The 16002-nt window shown below is 37.0% G+C and overlaps 1 protein-coding gene and 1 pseudogene across 3 annotated transcripts in view; both read left to right on the forward strand.

The window, feature by feature from the left end:
* Positions 1-16002, forward strand: part of Mtus1 (microtubule associated scaffold protein 1) — a 145219-nt gene that overhangs the window by 78111 nt on the left and 51106 nt on the right. For all 3 annotated transcript variants that reach the window (XM_047548322.1, XM_047548321.1, XM_047548323.1), the window contains 2 exons: positions 1668-1799; positions 4101-4139. In XM_047548322.1, coding sequence (XP_047404278.1) covers positions 1668-1799; positions 4101-4139 — 171 coding nt within the window. The remainder of the gene's footprint in view (positions 1-1667; positions 1800-4100; positions 4140-16002) is intronic.
* On the forward strand, positions 11292-12966 carry LOC124982098 (putative monooxygenase p33MONOX; annotated as a pseudogene).

Below are 16002 nucleotides of genomic sequence, written 5' to 3' on the forward strand. Positions count from 1 at the left end.
TATCTAAGTCATATGCAGATGTTTTATGCTTGAAATATGGATTTTGATTCTTGTGTGTTCCAAAGTTGATTCGGGAGCTGGTGCTAGGGCTGTTGTATTGGTTTGTTCTGCATATGATTGAGAATTAGCAGTCAGGAATTTCATGCCTCATGACATTCAGTGAGAAATCTTTTTACTGAATTCTTTTGCAAACTGGAAGTCTAAAGCTTAGAAAAGCATGAAGGCAGAATCATACAATTTTCTATTAGTTTCATAAATCGAACTGAACTTAATTTTTCAAACTGAACACATGGCTTGATTTATTTGCTACTAAATATAATAAAAATTGCTTAAAGAAAAGCAAGACAAAATCCCAGTTGTTATTAATCATGGTTAAGACTCTAATAACATAATTTTCTTCCCTTATTGGATTTGGTTCCACAAAAACCGGAATGCTCACTGAAGCTTGATATCCATTTTATATGAAAATATGAAAAATAACCTATGAAAATTTGGGTCTGTCATTTTAAGAGTATAACGTCATTCCCTATCCATCTTCTAGAAAGTTATGTTGAATTTTACAGTAGTGGTGTCTTTAGGTCTGTCATTTTCCCTTAGTGTCCTGCCAGCTTTAGAAAAATAAAGTCCCTAGGTGCTGGGGAAGATGAGAATTGGAGAAAAGAACGGGAAGGTGACAGAAGCTTGTCAGCAGGAGGGAAGGCTCTGAGGGATTTGACCTAATATTAGAAAAGTTATCTGTGCACAAGAAGAATTCACAGATGGCTCATTGTACAGAAACTGGTTGAGGATCAGGGGAGCATAATAGCTTGTTTTTCTACAAGTTTCCAATGTGACAGCTAGAGTACTGTCGTAGGAGTTAGGATTGTTTCCCAAAAACTTTCTAGCTGTCTTCACATTTATAATGTGTTTGTAAACAAGGTAAGCATCTTACCTTTTGCTGAAAGTATAAAGTGAGGGAAGGCATCAAAGGGTAATAAAGAAATGTGTGAACCAAAGTGTTGATTAACAGAGTAGCATTAGATGTTGGGAATTAAATGTTGAAGGTTATTTAGAAATGATTAAAAAAAAAAAATCAAGTCTGGTTAATGGAGAAACTTTTCCATATAATATAGAAGGTGATTTTTATTTAGGTAAGAGTTCTTTTGATCTTTTTTGCTTTGGGGCTAGGCACCTTTATAACAGGGCAGCTATTGGCATTTCAGATTCTTGCTGCAGCCACCAGGGATCAGAACCAGATCTCATCTTGGAATTTGGAGTTTGTCTGTGATTGTTCTTAGGTCTTTAATGTGACTGCTTGCTCTCTGCCTTGTACCCATGGAAATGTGTGCTTCTCCTGTCTGCACCTTGGGCATGATTGTTACATAGCATGGACGGCTATATGATCTGCCTTCCAATTTTTATCTGGGATGAAGGTTGAACTGTACAAGATGCATAAACTTGGACCATGCCAGGAAAGTCAGAATGTATGATCACACTGGTTATAACATGACATTGTGTCCTTGAGGATATAAGGTTGAGGACACAAATTCCCTTTGTGTTTCTGACACTCTGTAATGATCGGCACATTATAGGTGCTCCTAGCATTTGTTGATTCAAGGAAGAAGGAATGAATGTGAAAGATTGATACTTTATGTACGTATAAAAAGTAGTTTTCCATTTTATTACAGCCGGTAATGCTGCTGCCATCAAGTATGAGGAGAAACCTCCAAAACCAGCGTTTCAGAATGGCTCAGGATCCTTATATTTGAAGCCACTGGTACCCAGAGGTCACGTGCACTTGATAAAAACTCCTCCAAAAGGTATGGTCCTCATTAGGGATAGAAGGAGGCTTAGACTTGTAAAGACCTTTACTCATAGGAAGTTAAAATTTGATAATTAGGTTTATGGTGTATTTAGCATTTTTTAAAAAGTCAGTTGAATAAGGAGATAAAATACATTTTACACCAAGGGAATTGTTTTTGTTATGAGACTTAGTAGGTTCTGTAAATAAAACCTGTTAAATAAAAATCAGCAGGCAGAACAAGGGTATAAGGTGAAAAGTAGGAAAACTTAAATTATTGTAATACTCTAGAATGTGCCACAGAAAGGAGTAGAAATTTATGATTTGCTTTTCATCTGTGTCAGTGTTTCATGGTTATTAATTTCCTGTCTTTTTTCCAAGACCATGTTCGTTTTTCTCTGCTCTTTATCTGTCTTTCCTGTGTCACTCACTATAATTGCTGTGGCTGCTAAGAATAACTTTTCAGGTTTAAAAAACACGCCTGTGTACACACGTATACACTTCACATGCAATGTTTTCACGCAAGTTTCTCACAGTGGGTCTGACGTACATCAGAGTCTTCGTTGTTCTTAGTGAATTGAAACCTTGCTTTACTGAAAGAATAATTGTAAATGAGAGAATCAACCCATAAAATGAGACCTGTTTTTATATTAGAGAATCTGGAAAACAGAAACATGCAAAGAGTCTTTGTTCATTCTGTCAGCCACCAATTACCATTGCATTTCCTTCTAATTGTTTTCCTGTACATATAAACATGGTTTTGTTTCTGTTTGAACAAATTGAGGTCATAGTGTATTAACTCTTCAGTATCTTGCTTTTTATTAATTTATAGTATATTGTGAGAGCTTCTTCACTTTTAATGGTGATGTACTTTCCAATTCTATGGTGGTCCAGTTAGTTTATATTGGATAGTATCTGACTTCTATTGTGGTGCACAATACATCTTTCTATATGAATCATTGCTCTTTGTTTCAGATTCTAATTACTTCTGAGGGATATTCTTGAAAGGAGAATTACTGGATTTAGCTATATAAACCTCTTTTTTAGTATTACTAAGTAACTTTCTAAAAAGGAGTTACCCTCTCACAGCAGTATGAGAGTATCCATTTCTCAGTATTCTGAACAGTTGTGTGTGTGTGCATGTATCTATCTATATATGTATCTACATATACCCATATATATCCATATATGCATGTGATTGTGTGGTAACTTAAGGGTGACTGACCTACTGACTATTTAGGAACACTTTCTTCTTGTTACCTAACTGAAGAGAAAATATGTACAAGTGTTAGAACAAAGATTCTTGAGCAGGTTCTTATTTGTCCACCCTCTTAAATACATTTCTGAGGTGTCAAATGACCCTCTGTTGGGATAGCATCAGTATATAAAATTGTGGTTTTTATTCGTTGATGATAAAGCCCCATAATCCACACAACAGTGACTGAAAATAAACATTGTCAAACTTTGACACTGAGGTAACTTTCAGAAAAGAACTTAGGTCTTCCCCTGATGACTCTATGGAGCAGGGAACTCCAGTATTATGAAGTGCCTCACCATTGAATTTGTAAGTTTTGTATCACAAAGGTTTGATTTGAAGGGGAATCAATGCTTTCCATTTATAACAGCCACATATCCGAAAAGATAATCATCTCTGTAAATTTCCATTGATGTAATATGGCAGCTAGTTTTACTAGTAGTCAGCAGATGGTTATGTGCTAGAAACACTGTGGCAAGCAGACCCTTGCAGTGCCTTACAGCTCCATACCTATTGTCACTCCTGGTTTATTTTATACTGTATCAGTTTGGAGAAAAAGCATTAGGTCTAATTTTCTTCACAGCTGAATAGAAATCGGCACTTTGAGAAGGCACACTAGTCTTTTGTAAAGTCTGGCCCCTTGACCCTGACAACAGTTGGAGATAGCAGTATGTGCTTAGAAAATGTGTGAATTCAGTACTATTTTTTAATTTTAATTTTTTAATAATCTGTGCATCCATTTACTTTTCATAATTAAGTACTGTTTTAAAAAAAATTAGCTGTTCTTGATTTTAAGAAATAATGTGACTTGTACCATTAAAACTGCCCATTTTAAAACTATAGTTTCATTTTGGATCATAATTGGATATCATTTTATAGTTAAAACTTGCTTGATAAAAAGGTGATTTCATCTCAATGATTTTTCCTACCTAGAACCTAAAATTTAGGTTAGTGGATTGTTTTTGAAAATAAAACCATTTTATTTACAAAATAGTTTGATTTGTGTGTGTGTGGTATTTCCATTAAACATATGTGCATTTTTCATATATTTCTTTTATATTTTAGGTCCTTCAAGGAAAAACCTATTTACAGCTTTTAATGCAGGTGAGTGACCACTTTAAATATGGATGGAGAAAGAAATTTTTTGTAAAGTTGTGATGTCATTAAAAGTATTTAAATTTATTTAAAGCAGTTGCTCCCTGGTTTGCCTATATATAGAATTTCAGACATTGAGGTATAAATAACTGCTTATGATGTGGACCTGAATATTGTTAATATTTGGGGAGCATGATTGACAAGACATCCAATATATTAAAGGATATTTTATAAATAGTAGGTAATTTTTGTTTAAAAATGATTTTGTTAATATTGTTCATATGAAACAGAAAATATACTTTTTCCAAGATAAATGTAACTTTAAATTGAATCTTCTTAAATTGCTGAATAGTCTCCAGATCTGTTTTTTGTACCTTTTGTTAGCTCAGCAGCTTACATTTTTCTCTTCTCTTTTACAATTCTTTGGACACACATCTCTCTCCAATGCAGTCTGTGACTAAACCATTTGAACCACACAGAATTAAAAACTTTGTCTCTTGAAATCACAGATTTCTCAAAATGGATTCACAGTAATTCCTATTACACTCTAGGCATCTGATCAGGTCACCCATGTGCTATCTACAGTCTCTTACTTTACCTACAATGGCTTCTAAGTCCCTTGCAGATTAGGACAGGAAATCAGGAGAGAGGGGCTGTTATAGCACCCTGACCACAGGTCAGTTCATTCATTGTCTGTGATAGTGTCAGGTCAGGCTGCAGTTGTGAACCCAAAATGAGCAAGGGTCTTGTCTTCAGGGAGTTGACAGGGTAATCAGAGAATTAGCAAATAAACATGAAGGACAACTGCAGTAAGTTCTAGGAAGGAAGGAAGGCTACATAATGGGAGAGGTCTGGTTTGAAGGATGCGATTTAGTGAGGAAAACCCAGGCAAGAAGTATAAGTTTGTGAGATTCCTGTGTAAAGAAAATAGGGCAGATGACAGTGCATAGGGAATAACTAGAATCTTTGAAGACACACCAAATGCACTCAGTTTAATAAGACAGGGAAATGTGAGGAATGCTATGGAAATGGTTAATTTTTTGTAAATTCTTGAAGTTGGAGAAGACAGCCATGCAGAATGATTTAAATTCTAAAGGTCCTCGATAGCCAGAGTTTGAGTTTGTATGGTTTAATTTTAAAAAGCAAAAGAAACTGTTCTGCATACATTGAGGTTTTTATTTCCTTTTGTTTTAAATTTCTAGCACATCCTAACATTGAGAAGAAAAAGATAACTTTGTTTATCTTGGAAAATCAGTTAACCACTATCAGAAAGCTGGATCATGTGTTAACTATGTATGTAACACGTTTGAGAAATTTCCAGACTGTTTTCCAAAGAGACTGTACCTTTTTACATTTTCTACCAACAGTGTTACAAGGTGTTCAATTTTTCCACCTTTTGGCTAACACCTCCTTTTGTCTGTCTTTTTGGTTAAAGCTATCCTACTGGGTATGAAATGGTATCTCATGGTTTCAATATGCATTTTCCTGAGGACTAATAATGTGGAGCATCTTTTCATGTTCTTATTGGCCATCTATGTATCTTCTTTGGAGAAATGTCTATGAAATCCTTTGCCCATTTTTTAAAAACTGGGTTATTTGTATTATTGAATTATAGGAGTTCTTTATATATTATGGTTCTTTATATACTGTGGTTATTAGGCCCTTGTCAAAGATATGACTTATAAATATTTTCTCCCATTTTATGGACTGTGTTTTCACTTTGTTGCTAGTGCCTTTTGAAGCACAAAAGTTTTTGACAAGGTCCAGTTTATCTGTTTTTTCTCTTTTGTTGTTTTTACTTCTGATTTTGTATCAGACTATCACCTAATCCAAGATTTATGCCTGTTTTCTTCTAAGATTTTATTATTAACTCTTAAACGTAAGTTTTTGACCCATTTGAGGTGTTCTGTTTTTTGTTTTTGTTTTAGTGCTGGGTTAAACCCAGGGCCTCACACATAGTAAGCTATAAACTCTGAGTTCATTTTTTTTTAAAATATGGTGTGAGGTAGGGGTTCCAATTTCATTGTTTTTCATGTGCACATGAATTGAAAATTTTTTTCCTCCATTAAAATGTCTTGGCACCTTTGTCTTAAATAATTGGCTATAAATATAAGGATTTATTTCTGGGCTCTAAATTACATTCCATCTATCTTTGCCAATACTACATTGTCTTGATTACTGTGATGTAGTCAAGCTTTCGAAATCAGAAAGTGTGAGTTGTTCAACCTTGTCTTCTCTTTCAAGATTGTTTTAGCTCTTCTGGGTCCCTGGAATTTTCATATGAATTTTAGATTCAGCTTGTCAACTTCTGTAAAGAAATCAGCTGGGATTTTGATAGGATTGCATTGAATCTGTAGATGAATTTGCAAACTATTACCATCTTAGCAATATTAAGAATTCTAATCCATGAATATAGGATGTCTTCCCACCCACTCATGTGTTCTTGTATTTCTGAAATATTTTATAATTCTCAAAATATAAGTTTTGAGGGCTGGGAAGACAGCTCAGTTGGTAGAGTGCTTGCCTCGCAAGCACAAGGCCCTGGGTTCAATCCCCAGCACCGCAAAAAAAAAAAAAAAAAGTTTTGAACGTGTCTTTTGTTAAGTATTATTTCTTGTGTGTGAGATTTTTGTGCTTTGGGTGCTGTTGTTGATACCAGGCACAGTAAATTGACTAGTTAAATTAATCTAATACACCTATTTCGTTCTATATTAAATATCAAACTTGAAGACAATCTTCTCTATGATGTATGTTTATGACATGATAAATAATAATCCTCAATATATTCTTCCTTTACATAGAGAAAAGCTGTAGTATCAGGAATTTTCCCTTATTAGGTTGGAGGACAAACATTGTACCTTATTTCAGTGACAGAGTTTAAGCCAAATTTACTCCTGATTAAGTGAGGAAAGAAATGGAAAGTACTGTGGGCTTATTTGACAAAGTCTTTGACCTAGGAGTAGAAATGGGGAATATGGCAGAGTTCTGGAACACCTGACTCAGATTAAGCACTAACATTTTAAATTTAATTTTAATTGGTGCTCTAATTGAGGTATCAACCTTTTAAGAGGCTGACATTGTCAATTAATCTAGATTGTGTTGTGAATCCATGTATTTTCTTAAAATCACAAATGTGACTATTTCAGATTCCTCTACTTGATTGTTAGTAGTTGTAACTTTAGACTGACCTGGCATTATGAATCTAATGAGGCAAGGTCTCCAAGTGTCAGTTTTGAGAGGGACAACTTTGATACTAAGAGATGGTGTCCCAGTAACTTTGGGTGGGTCACTGAGCCTCTTCAATGGTAGTTTTCTTTTCCATATAACTGGAAGGGCTAATTGCTAAGGTTTTTTTTCCCTGCTATGATAGTCTTTGACTGCAGATCACCTTGACTTTCTTCATATTCTGCTGGCAAATCATCACATTTTAGATGATACAAAAACCATTATCCCTGAATAAAAACACTTTTCTCCAAATACTAAATTTTAAGTCATTATACTAAGCCTTTGAGATAATTTTATTTTTCTAAGCAGCAAATAGTGGCAAAGGTTATAGATGACCAACTTCATATCCTTTAATTTTAGTAAAATAATCTCCTTTAATTATAGCGATTTGCCAGATTCCAAAAAATTTCTAAAAAAAAATCATGCAGAGAGAAATCACCCTTCAGTTTTTTTTTTTTTAAAAAATAGTTTTAGTTGTAGATGGACTCAGTATTCTTATTTATTTTTATGCGGTGCTGAGGATTGAACCCAGTGCCTCACACTGAACACTCTACCACTGAGCCACAACCCCAGCCCACACTACAGGTTTTTTTATTGTGATTTTTAAATAAAATTCAGTTAGCTTAATATCATTTCTGTCACTTAATACATAGTGATCACTTCCCCCCCCCCTCCCGGAAATTGACCCCAGGAGTGCTTAATCACACAGCCACATCCCCAGCTCTTTTCTTGATTTTTCTTTTGAAATAGGGTCTCACTAAGTTGCTTAGGGCCTCTCTGAATTACTGAGGCTGGCGTCAAACTTGAGAACCTCCTGCCTCCGTCTGCTGAGCCTGTGGGAATACACGCCTGAGCACAGTGGTCACTTTGAGTGATGGTCACATTTAGCATATACAGTAACATTTAGCAACTGCTCTTGAGTATTTGGAGTGCTTCTATATCACATTCATAATGATTCTGCAGTGAACATCTTTACAATTGGTGCTTTCAAAGTTTGGGGAAGTTTCTTGTGATCAATTCTTAAAAGTAGTATCAGTAAACATAAACATATATTAGTCACTTCACTTAAATAACAACATTGTTTTCCAGACGCTTCGTATCAGTTTGTGCCATGATTGACAGTGTGAGAGTGCTGGCTTTACCCTCTCCTGGTCAACACTGGATTTTATTAAAAAATTTTTTTACTAATACATGAAAATGTTACATAATTATTTTCGTTTAGTACTTAATCAATTATTTTTGAAGGAATTCCCTTCTCCCATAAGACTGTGAAGGAGAGCAGGAGGGGAATGAACTTGCAAGGCACTGGGTACTGGTGTAAATCTTGGGCCTGACACTTTCTATTTGCATCCTGACCTTGGGATAGTTGCTAAGCCTCTCCAGGTCTCAGGTTTCTCCCTTGGCAGTATGGGGATATTTAGGGAATAATTTCAGTTTGGAAATAACTCTGACACGGTAGGAGTTTTGTATGTGAGGTCCTCAAACAGTGTGGCTCCTCCTGCTGCTAGGCATTGTGATGACCATGTTCTCCATGGCTCTTACACTTCTAGTGGCTTATTTTTAGAGTTCTTTTCCAGGAAGCTGAATTATTTTGAATCCATAAAGCAAGCAGGAAAGAGCACTTAAAGTCAAGAGGCATTCTCTTGGGGTCTAGCTGTTGTAATTTATTTAAAGGTTGTGATGCAATAAGATTCTGGCCAACATTGACTCTAAATAAACTTGGCTTGCTGTTTACAAGGAAGATGTCGCACATACTATAATAGTGAACTATTATTACCTTGGTCCTGCCACACAGGGAAGCTGTCTGGGACACCAGAGGCATCAGAGTTGTTTCTCCTGCTCCCTGATTGTTTTGCACAAGAGCATCAGTCTCATGTGCCAGGGTGTCTGCTCTGGAAAGTATAAATGCACTGTTCTTCCATACCCATTTAGTAAAGGTAGTACACAGCAGGGTGGCTTTTTGTAGCTCCTTTTCCCAAGTATTGGGAAGCAGTTGAAAGTTGCAACCCTGCTCTGGTGATGCTATCCTCTGGTGAGTGCAGAGATGAGACTCACTCTCCCTGTTGCCATTGGGTTATCAACACTTGCTTCTCATACTTAAAAGGCAGACGCTACTTAGATATGTGATAAATTTGGGGTTTTGAAGTAGGGAGGAGGTGGGGAATGGATCATTTAGTAAATCTTGTTGAGACCATAACTGCCTTTTTAGAAGGAGCTAGATCTCTTCTTCACCCATATTCCAGATGGGATTAGTTTTAAACACAAAAATTAAAATATTAAAAGCACTAAGAATATAGACTTGAGTAGAAAAGGCCTTTCTGAGAACACTGGTATAATAGAAGGTATTAGTAAATGTAGCTCTTTGAAGTTTCTCCTCTGTTAAAATGATTATAGATAGTACTAATAAGCAAAGAACAAACTGAGACATCAGCACCATATTGACCCCATGTGTAACTCTTTGAAATCAGCAAGGTAAAGACAACTCCACAATAAACACTAAATGGGCATACTACCCAAAGAGACCTAGAGTCCTTACAATCCCTATCAAAATCCTGATGATGTTTTTTTTATAGAGACAGAAAAAAAATAACCCTAAAATGCATGCAGAACCATATAGGACCAAAATGGCCAGAACATTTATGATGCCACAAGCTGGAAGCATCATAATTCCAGATTTCAAAATGTCTTACAAAGCCACAGTAATTAAAACAGTATGGTATTGGCATAGAGTTAGGCATATAGTCCAGTGGAACTTAATAACCAGAAATAACTCTGGGCATGTACGGTTAACTGACGTTTGACAAGCATGCCAAGAATAGACAGTGGGGAAATGATAGTCTCTGTGACAAATGGGGCTGGGAAAATGATATCCACACACAAGAGGACAGAAGTAAACCCTCATCTCACACCATGCACAAAAACAACTCAAAATGGATTAAAGACTTAAATGTAAGTCTTGAAACTATGAAGCCTTCCTGTGAAAGTGTAGGAGGGGAACGCTCATGACACTGGTCTTGTTAATGGTGTCCTGGTATGACACCACAATCACAGGCAAGGAAAGCTAAATTAGACAAGTGGGACTACACCTCTAAGACTTTTCACAGACCAGAGGGAACAATAGCATGAAAGGCAGAGTGGGAGAAAGTATTTGTGAAACATGGATGTGATAAGGGGGCGTTTATCACAACAGTACCAGGATCTAGAGTCACCCTCAAACATTCATTGCAGCATTACTCAAGGTAGCCAGGGTGTGGAGCAACCTAAATGCCATCACGGATGAGGACAAAGAAAATGTGTACGTGTGGAGTGGAATAGTCAGCTTTCAAAAGAGAAGGAAATCTGGCCATGGAACAGTGTGGATGAACCTCAAGGAAATTATGCTGAGTGGAAATAAGCCAGTCACAGGGCAAGTGCATGATTCCACTTACACAGGGTACTTAAAATAGTTAAATCACTGAAGCATAATGCAGCACAGCAGTCCTGGGTTCTGGCAGGTGGTTGCCAGAAAATGGGAAGTTGTTGTTCAAAGAATATAGAGTTCCATTGTGCAAGATGAAAAAGAACTAGAGATCCCTGGAACAACATGTGCCTGTAGTTAACCATATTGTATTGTACACTTAAAAATTAAGCCAGGTGCAATGGTGCACACCTATAATCCCAGTAGCTCGGGAGGCTGAGGCAGGAGGATCTCAAGTGCAAAGCCAGCCTCAGCAACTTAGCAAGACCCTAAGCAACTTAACGAGACCCTGTCTCAGGGGTTAAGCACCCCTGGGGTTCAACCCTGGTACCAAAAAAAAAAAAAAAAAAAAAAAGTTGAAAGGTAGATTTCACGTTAAATGTTCTTACAACAACAACAACAACAATAATTATAGAAAGACAAAAAGGAAAAATGAGTGGGGAAAAAAAATATGTAGGACTAAGGAGCATGAAAGAAGTTTACCTACTGAATGAAAGTAATGAATAGGTGGTCCTACGTACGGCAGATTGAGTAACAATTACAGTAGTTGTGGTATATAACCAAAGCCTTTTACCCAGCAACTTCACTATCAGAAGTGATTCTAGGATCATCAAGGCTGCTGGCTTGCATGGCAGCTTGTGCCCTCTAGTTGGTTGTGGGGGCAGTTGGATTTGCTGCTGCTCTCATGATGGCTTGAGTCTGGACTATGCCACAACCTCTTAAGAGACATGGGTCTTCAGGTCCTCTTTAGTGCCAGAGTCGGGACCTTGGGCAGCTTGGAGGTAGTAGAAGAACAGAACCTCTGGATGGACTCTTCCTGGGAAGCTTTGCTAACTTATAGCACCTGGACTATGTTCCTCATTAATAAATCATTTCACTGTGGTGGCAGACTCAGCTCTGAATTATGAATAGAAAAACATCTGGATTCCAGACTATCAATGGCTTCAAGACAACCAGAAGTACCTGCTCTTAGGCCTAGAGGGCCTCTAGGCAAGAAAGATGTCCCTGCCTATTGGGATGTGCCTCTGGGCATTCAGCTATGACAATACCCTTGAGGACCCTGCACCCATGACTCCTCCATCAGACATGGGCAGCCTTCCCTGGAAGCCAGTGACTCCAGGATGCAAGTATCAGCACCTTGCCAAGGAGGAGGAAGGAGAGGCCAGTGTGTGCCCTGTTGCCATGACCCTGTCAAGGGTCACTGACAGTATGGACAAGGTCCCAGTGGTGAAGGCCAAAGCTACCCATGTCATCATGAATTCTCTGATGACAAAACAGACACAGGAGAGCATTCAGCATTTTGAACATCAGGCAGGACTAAGAGATGCTGGCCATACACCTCACAAGGGCCTTACCACCGAGGAAACCAAGTACCTCCGAGTAGCAGAAGCAGTCCATAAACTAACGCTGCAGAGCGGAGAGAGAACAAAGGAGGAGAAGCAGCCTGTATGGGCCCAGCCTACCGCAAGCAGCACCCCTCACTTTTCCCTTGAGCAGAGGCCCAGAGGCTGGTTTTCTTCTGGTTCCTCTACAGCCTTACCTGGTCCAAATCCTAGCACCATGGATCCTGGAAGTGGGGATGAGAACAAACTCATCAGATAAATGGTTCGAGACCCCTTCAGAAGTCTGATTCTGGAGGTTTTGCCATCCAGGCCTACAAAGGCACCCAGAAACCCTCTCCCATGGAGCTGATCTGTACCCAGGCCACCAGAACGGCTGAAGATCCCGCAACCTTCAGACCATCGAACATGGATGTCCCAGCCATAGAAGGGAACAAACAACTTCTGCAAACCCAACATCTCAAACCGCATGACTTGAGTGTGCTCACACCCACTGGCTTTTTATCCAGGAACTCGGGATAGAGGGTTTCTTGTCCATTATTCCCCTTTTACCTTGGCTCTGACATAGGAATGTTATTTAACAAACAAAACCTGAGGCCAGAGGTGGAGGCATAAGAAACATCTAAGAAACATCTAAGAAACATCAGTGCAAAGCTTGTCCTTGTGTGGAAGAAATTGTTTTGTTGTGTTTGAGTCAGACTAAAAAAATCTTAGCAGTGATGTTTGAGGAACTTCATTACCTTTTCTTTTATCATTTACCCCAGACTAGGACTTTGATCATTGCTTACTAGGTTAATGTTTATACTAGTCGAAAACCTAGGCTTCTATTTACCACCATCAGCAGAAGCATTGACATCATGGTGTACAGGTGTCTACTGACAAGTTGGGGCAACTTTGGGCTTTTTGATGCTGCTGATTCTTTGCTCTAGCCTTGTTAGTTAGGGGGGGTTCTAATACCTGTTTAAGGTCTGGGTATAGTTCACAGCCAGAGTTGGCAGGAACCCCCTCTTTTCTAGGCTAACACTGGTCTCCTTGCTTTTTGGTCAGTCTAATGGATTGCTTTTCCCTGTAACCAGTTCTTCATGCTTCTTGGTACCTCTTGGGCCGCTGCTGTTGAAGGGATGCTTCTCATTTTCACGTCACAGAACAAATGCTAGTCTGGTCTATCTTTTCTTGCACTTTAAGATTAGTTTAACTCCAATTTGGTTGACTTCCTAAAAGGAGAAAATTGTCTATTTTTTTTTTTTTCTTTTGTGCTGGGGATTGAACTCAGGGCCTGTACATTCCAGGAAAATGCTATACCCTCTGCCCTGGGATGTTAAACTTTTTTAGAGTAAAGAAGATGGTAAGTACAGTTATACACTCAAATGAAGCTCATAGGAAATTAGTGTCAATTATTTCAGTTTCTTTGCCTGGGTCAGGGCTTAACTTTTTTGGAGGGGAAGTGGAAGTATTCAAAATAAGAAAAGCATTTTTCACTAAAATGAACCTCATACCTCTATGCAACACATATCTTAGAAACTGCATTTTTATTTCTTTTCACTGTGTACATTTGCCTTGAAAACTGTCTCAGATACTTGCTGTTTTGGTTAGGATTTTTGTTTATGTTTACATAAGGAGCTGACTTTCTCATAGAGAAGTCCTGAAGTCTAAAATTGTCAGAACAACTCATTTATTTGTGTCTTCTGTTATGATCTTTTGTTTGGACAGTAAAAATCCTTACTACTTTCTCAAAAAAAAAAAAAAAAAAAAAAAGGGAGTCGGGATTGATTTACTTATTACTTTTCAAAATTGCTTAAAATGAGGGAAAATTAGAAATAACCTGAATGTCTTTACAGTTGTTGTTTAAATTATGTTCATTGACATTTTAAGAACATTTTGAAGCCATCAAATTAACAATGTAGGAGGTTATTTAATCCTTTGAAGAGATAACTATTACATTTTAAGTTTAATAAGTTTACTAAGTAGTTGTAGAATGGTCTGATGGTCTGATACACAGGTAATTTAAACTTTAATTTTAAAAATTAAATTTTAAGAAAATGAACATGAGGGTTTTTTTTTTTAAAAAAAGAAATGTTACACACAATAAAATCATTATTGTTTTTAAATTAAGTTCTTATTTTGGGTAACCAAAGAAAAGGAAATTACATTGTTATTAAATATCTTAAAATCTTATAGGTGGGTAGTTTGAGTTGTTTATTGTTTTGTGTGAATATTTGAAACAATTACAGTACAATATATCTTCCTACTAAAGAAGAGGACATTATGGAAAAATTGGGCCTTGAGTTGAGCATTCCACAACTGAAATAAAGAATCGAACTTTATATGGTAGAGAGTATTGGAATTTCTGCTATGAGTTAGGGAAGTAAGGTGATAAATGTTACAACTGATGCTTTATTAGGTTAAGATTAGCTGAACAGGGGCTGGAGTCTGAACCAGGTGGCTGATTCTTTACTGTCATTGAAAACAATCCAGTCCTACTTGGAATTCATTTCCTGGCATCTAAAGCTCCTGAGCAACATATATTAGAATCATGAGATCATTGTTTTCTAAATTGCTGATTTAAAACAAAACAAACAAAATGAATACACATTTCTACAGTACAATTTAATACAATCTTAAATTTTTTTATTTTTAAAATTTTCTAATTAGTTACACATGACAGTAGAATGCATTTAGACACATGGTGTAAAACAATTTTGATTTACAACACTCATGATCTTCTGTTTAAGCTTTCTGCAGACTTTATACAATTTTTATTGTTTTTTAATCTGTGTCACTAATAGAAACTCCATTTATTTTGTAGGCTTTCTGCAAAACAAATTTTTTTCCTGCACCTGATGTCCCTGTTTAAAAAGAAAAGAAAAACACCAAAATGTATAACAAAGAAATATCAGAATTTCCTGAAGCATTGCTGATGTTTTTATATATTTGCTTCATTATATACCATTCTTATTATATACCATTCTTATTTCTGTTTAAAGTTGAGATCCTACATTGAAATCATGGGGTTATTTTTCCACTTAACACCCTAACTCATACTTTAAATCCTAAAAACTGCAAACTATTCCATCTTAGCTACCAAATTTTCTTCATTTTTTTCCCCCCACTACTGCCCTTGGTGAGCTTTACCATGTTCACCTAAATCAGATTAGGACTTTGTAAACCAACAAAGCCTGACACTTTATTATCTTGGGCATTTCTTCCATTTTAAATATAATTTCAGAAATAATAGGTAGTGCAGAAGTGGTAGGAACTGACCGATTAGTCAAAGAACTTTTTTGAACAAATTTTTGAAATATTTTACTCCCCCCACAGAAGTATGTGTGTGTGTTGATATGTGTGTGCATGTATGTATGTATGTATTTAAAAAGCAATATAGTATGTGTGTATATATGTATGTAAGTACAGGTATGTATTTTTAAAATAGTTGAAACCTTAAAATATCTCAGTTACTTAAGTGAGCGAGGACGACAGGGTGTGCAGAGTGCATGTAGCCCCGTGGGCTGACGGCATCCCCTGGCACCACTGATCATGGAGAGCGTAGCAGCTGGTTTGCTGTGGCGCACTTGTGCTCGATGGCCACCAGGTGGCAGACTGTGTTTGGGAAAGGATGGAAACTCAGTTCTTGGTTTCTACCTAGTATGCTTTTCTACTTTGGTACAAATAAGAACAACTTTTGAATTTTCCTTCTCAGGGGCATTATTTGTATCTATCCTTGCACTTTGTTGTTCTGATGTTTTAAAAAGATCATTAATAACGTTATTTTAAAGTATGCACAATAGTTCAAGTAAAAATTTGAAAGAATTGCCCAATTGGTGACTAAATTGCTAGTTTCTTTTTGGGGGTA

Source organism: Sciurus carolinensis, chromosome 4, assembly GCF_902686445.1.
Source record: "Sciurus carolinensis chromosome 4, mSciCar1.2, whole genome shotgun sequence".
Lineage (NCBI taxonomy): Eukaryota > Metazoa > Chordata > Mammalia > Rodentia > Sciuridae > Sciurus > Sciurus carolinensis.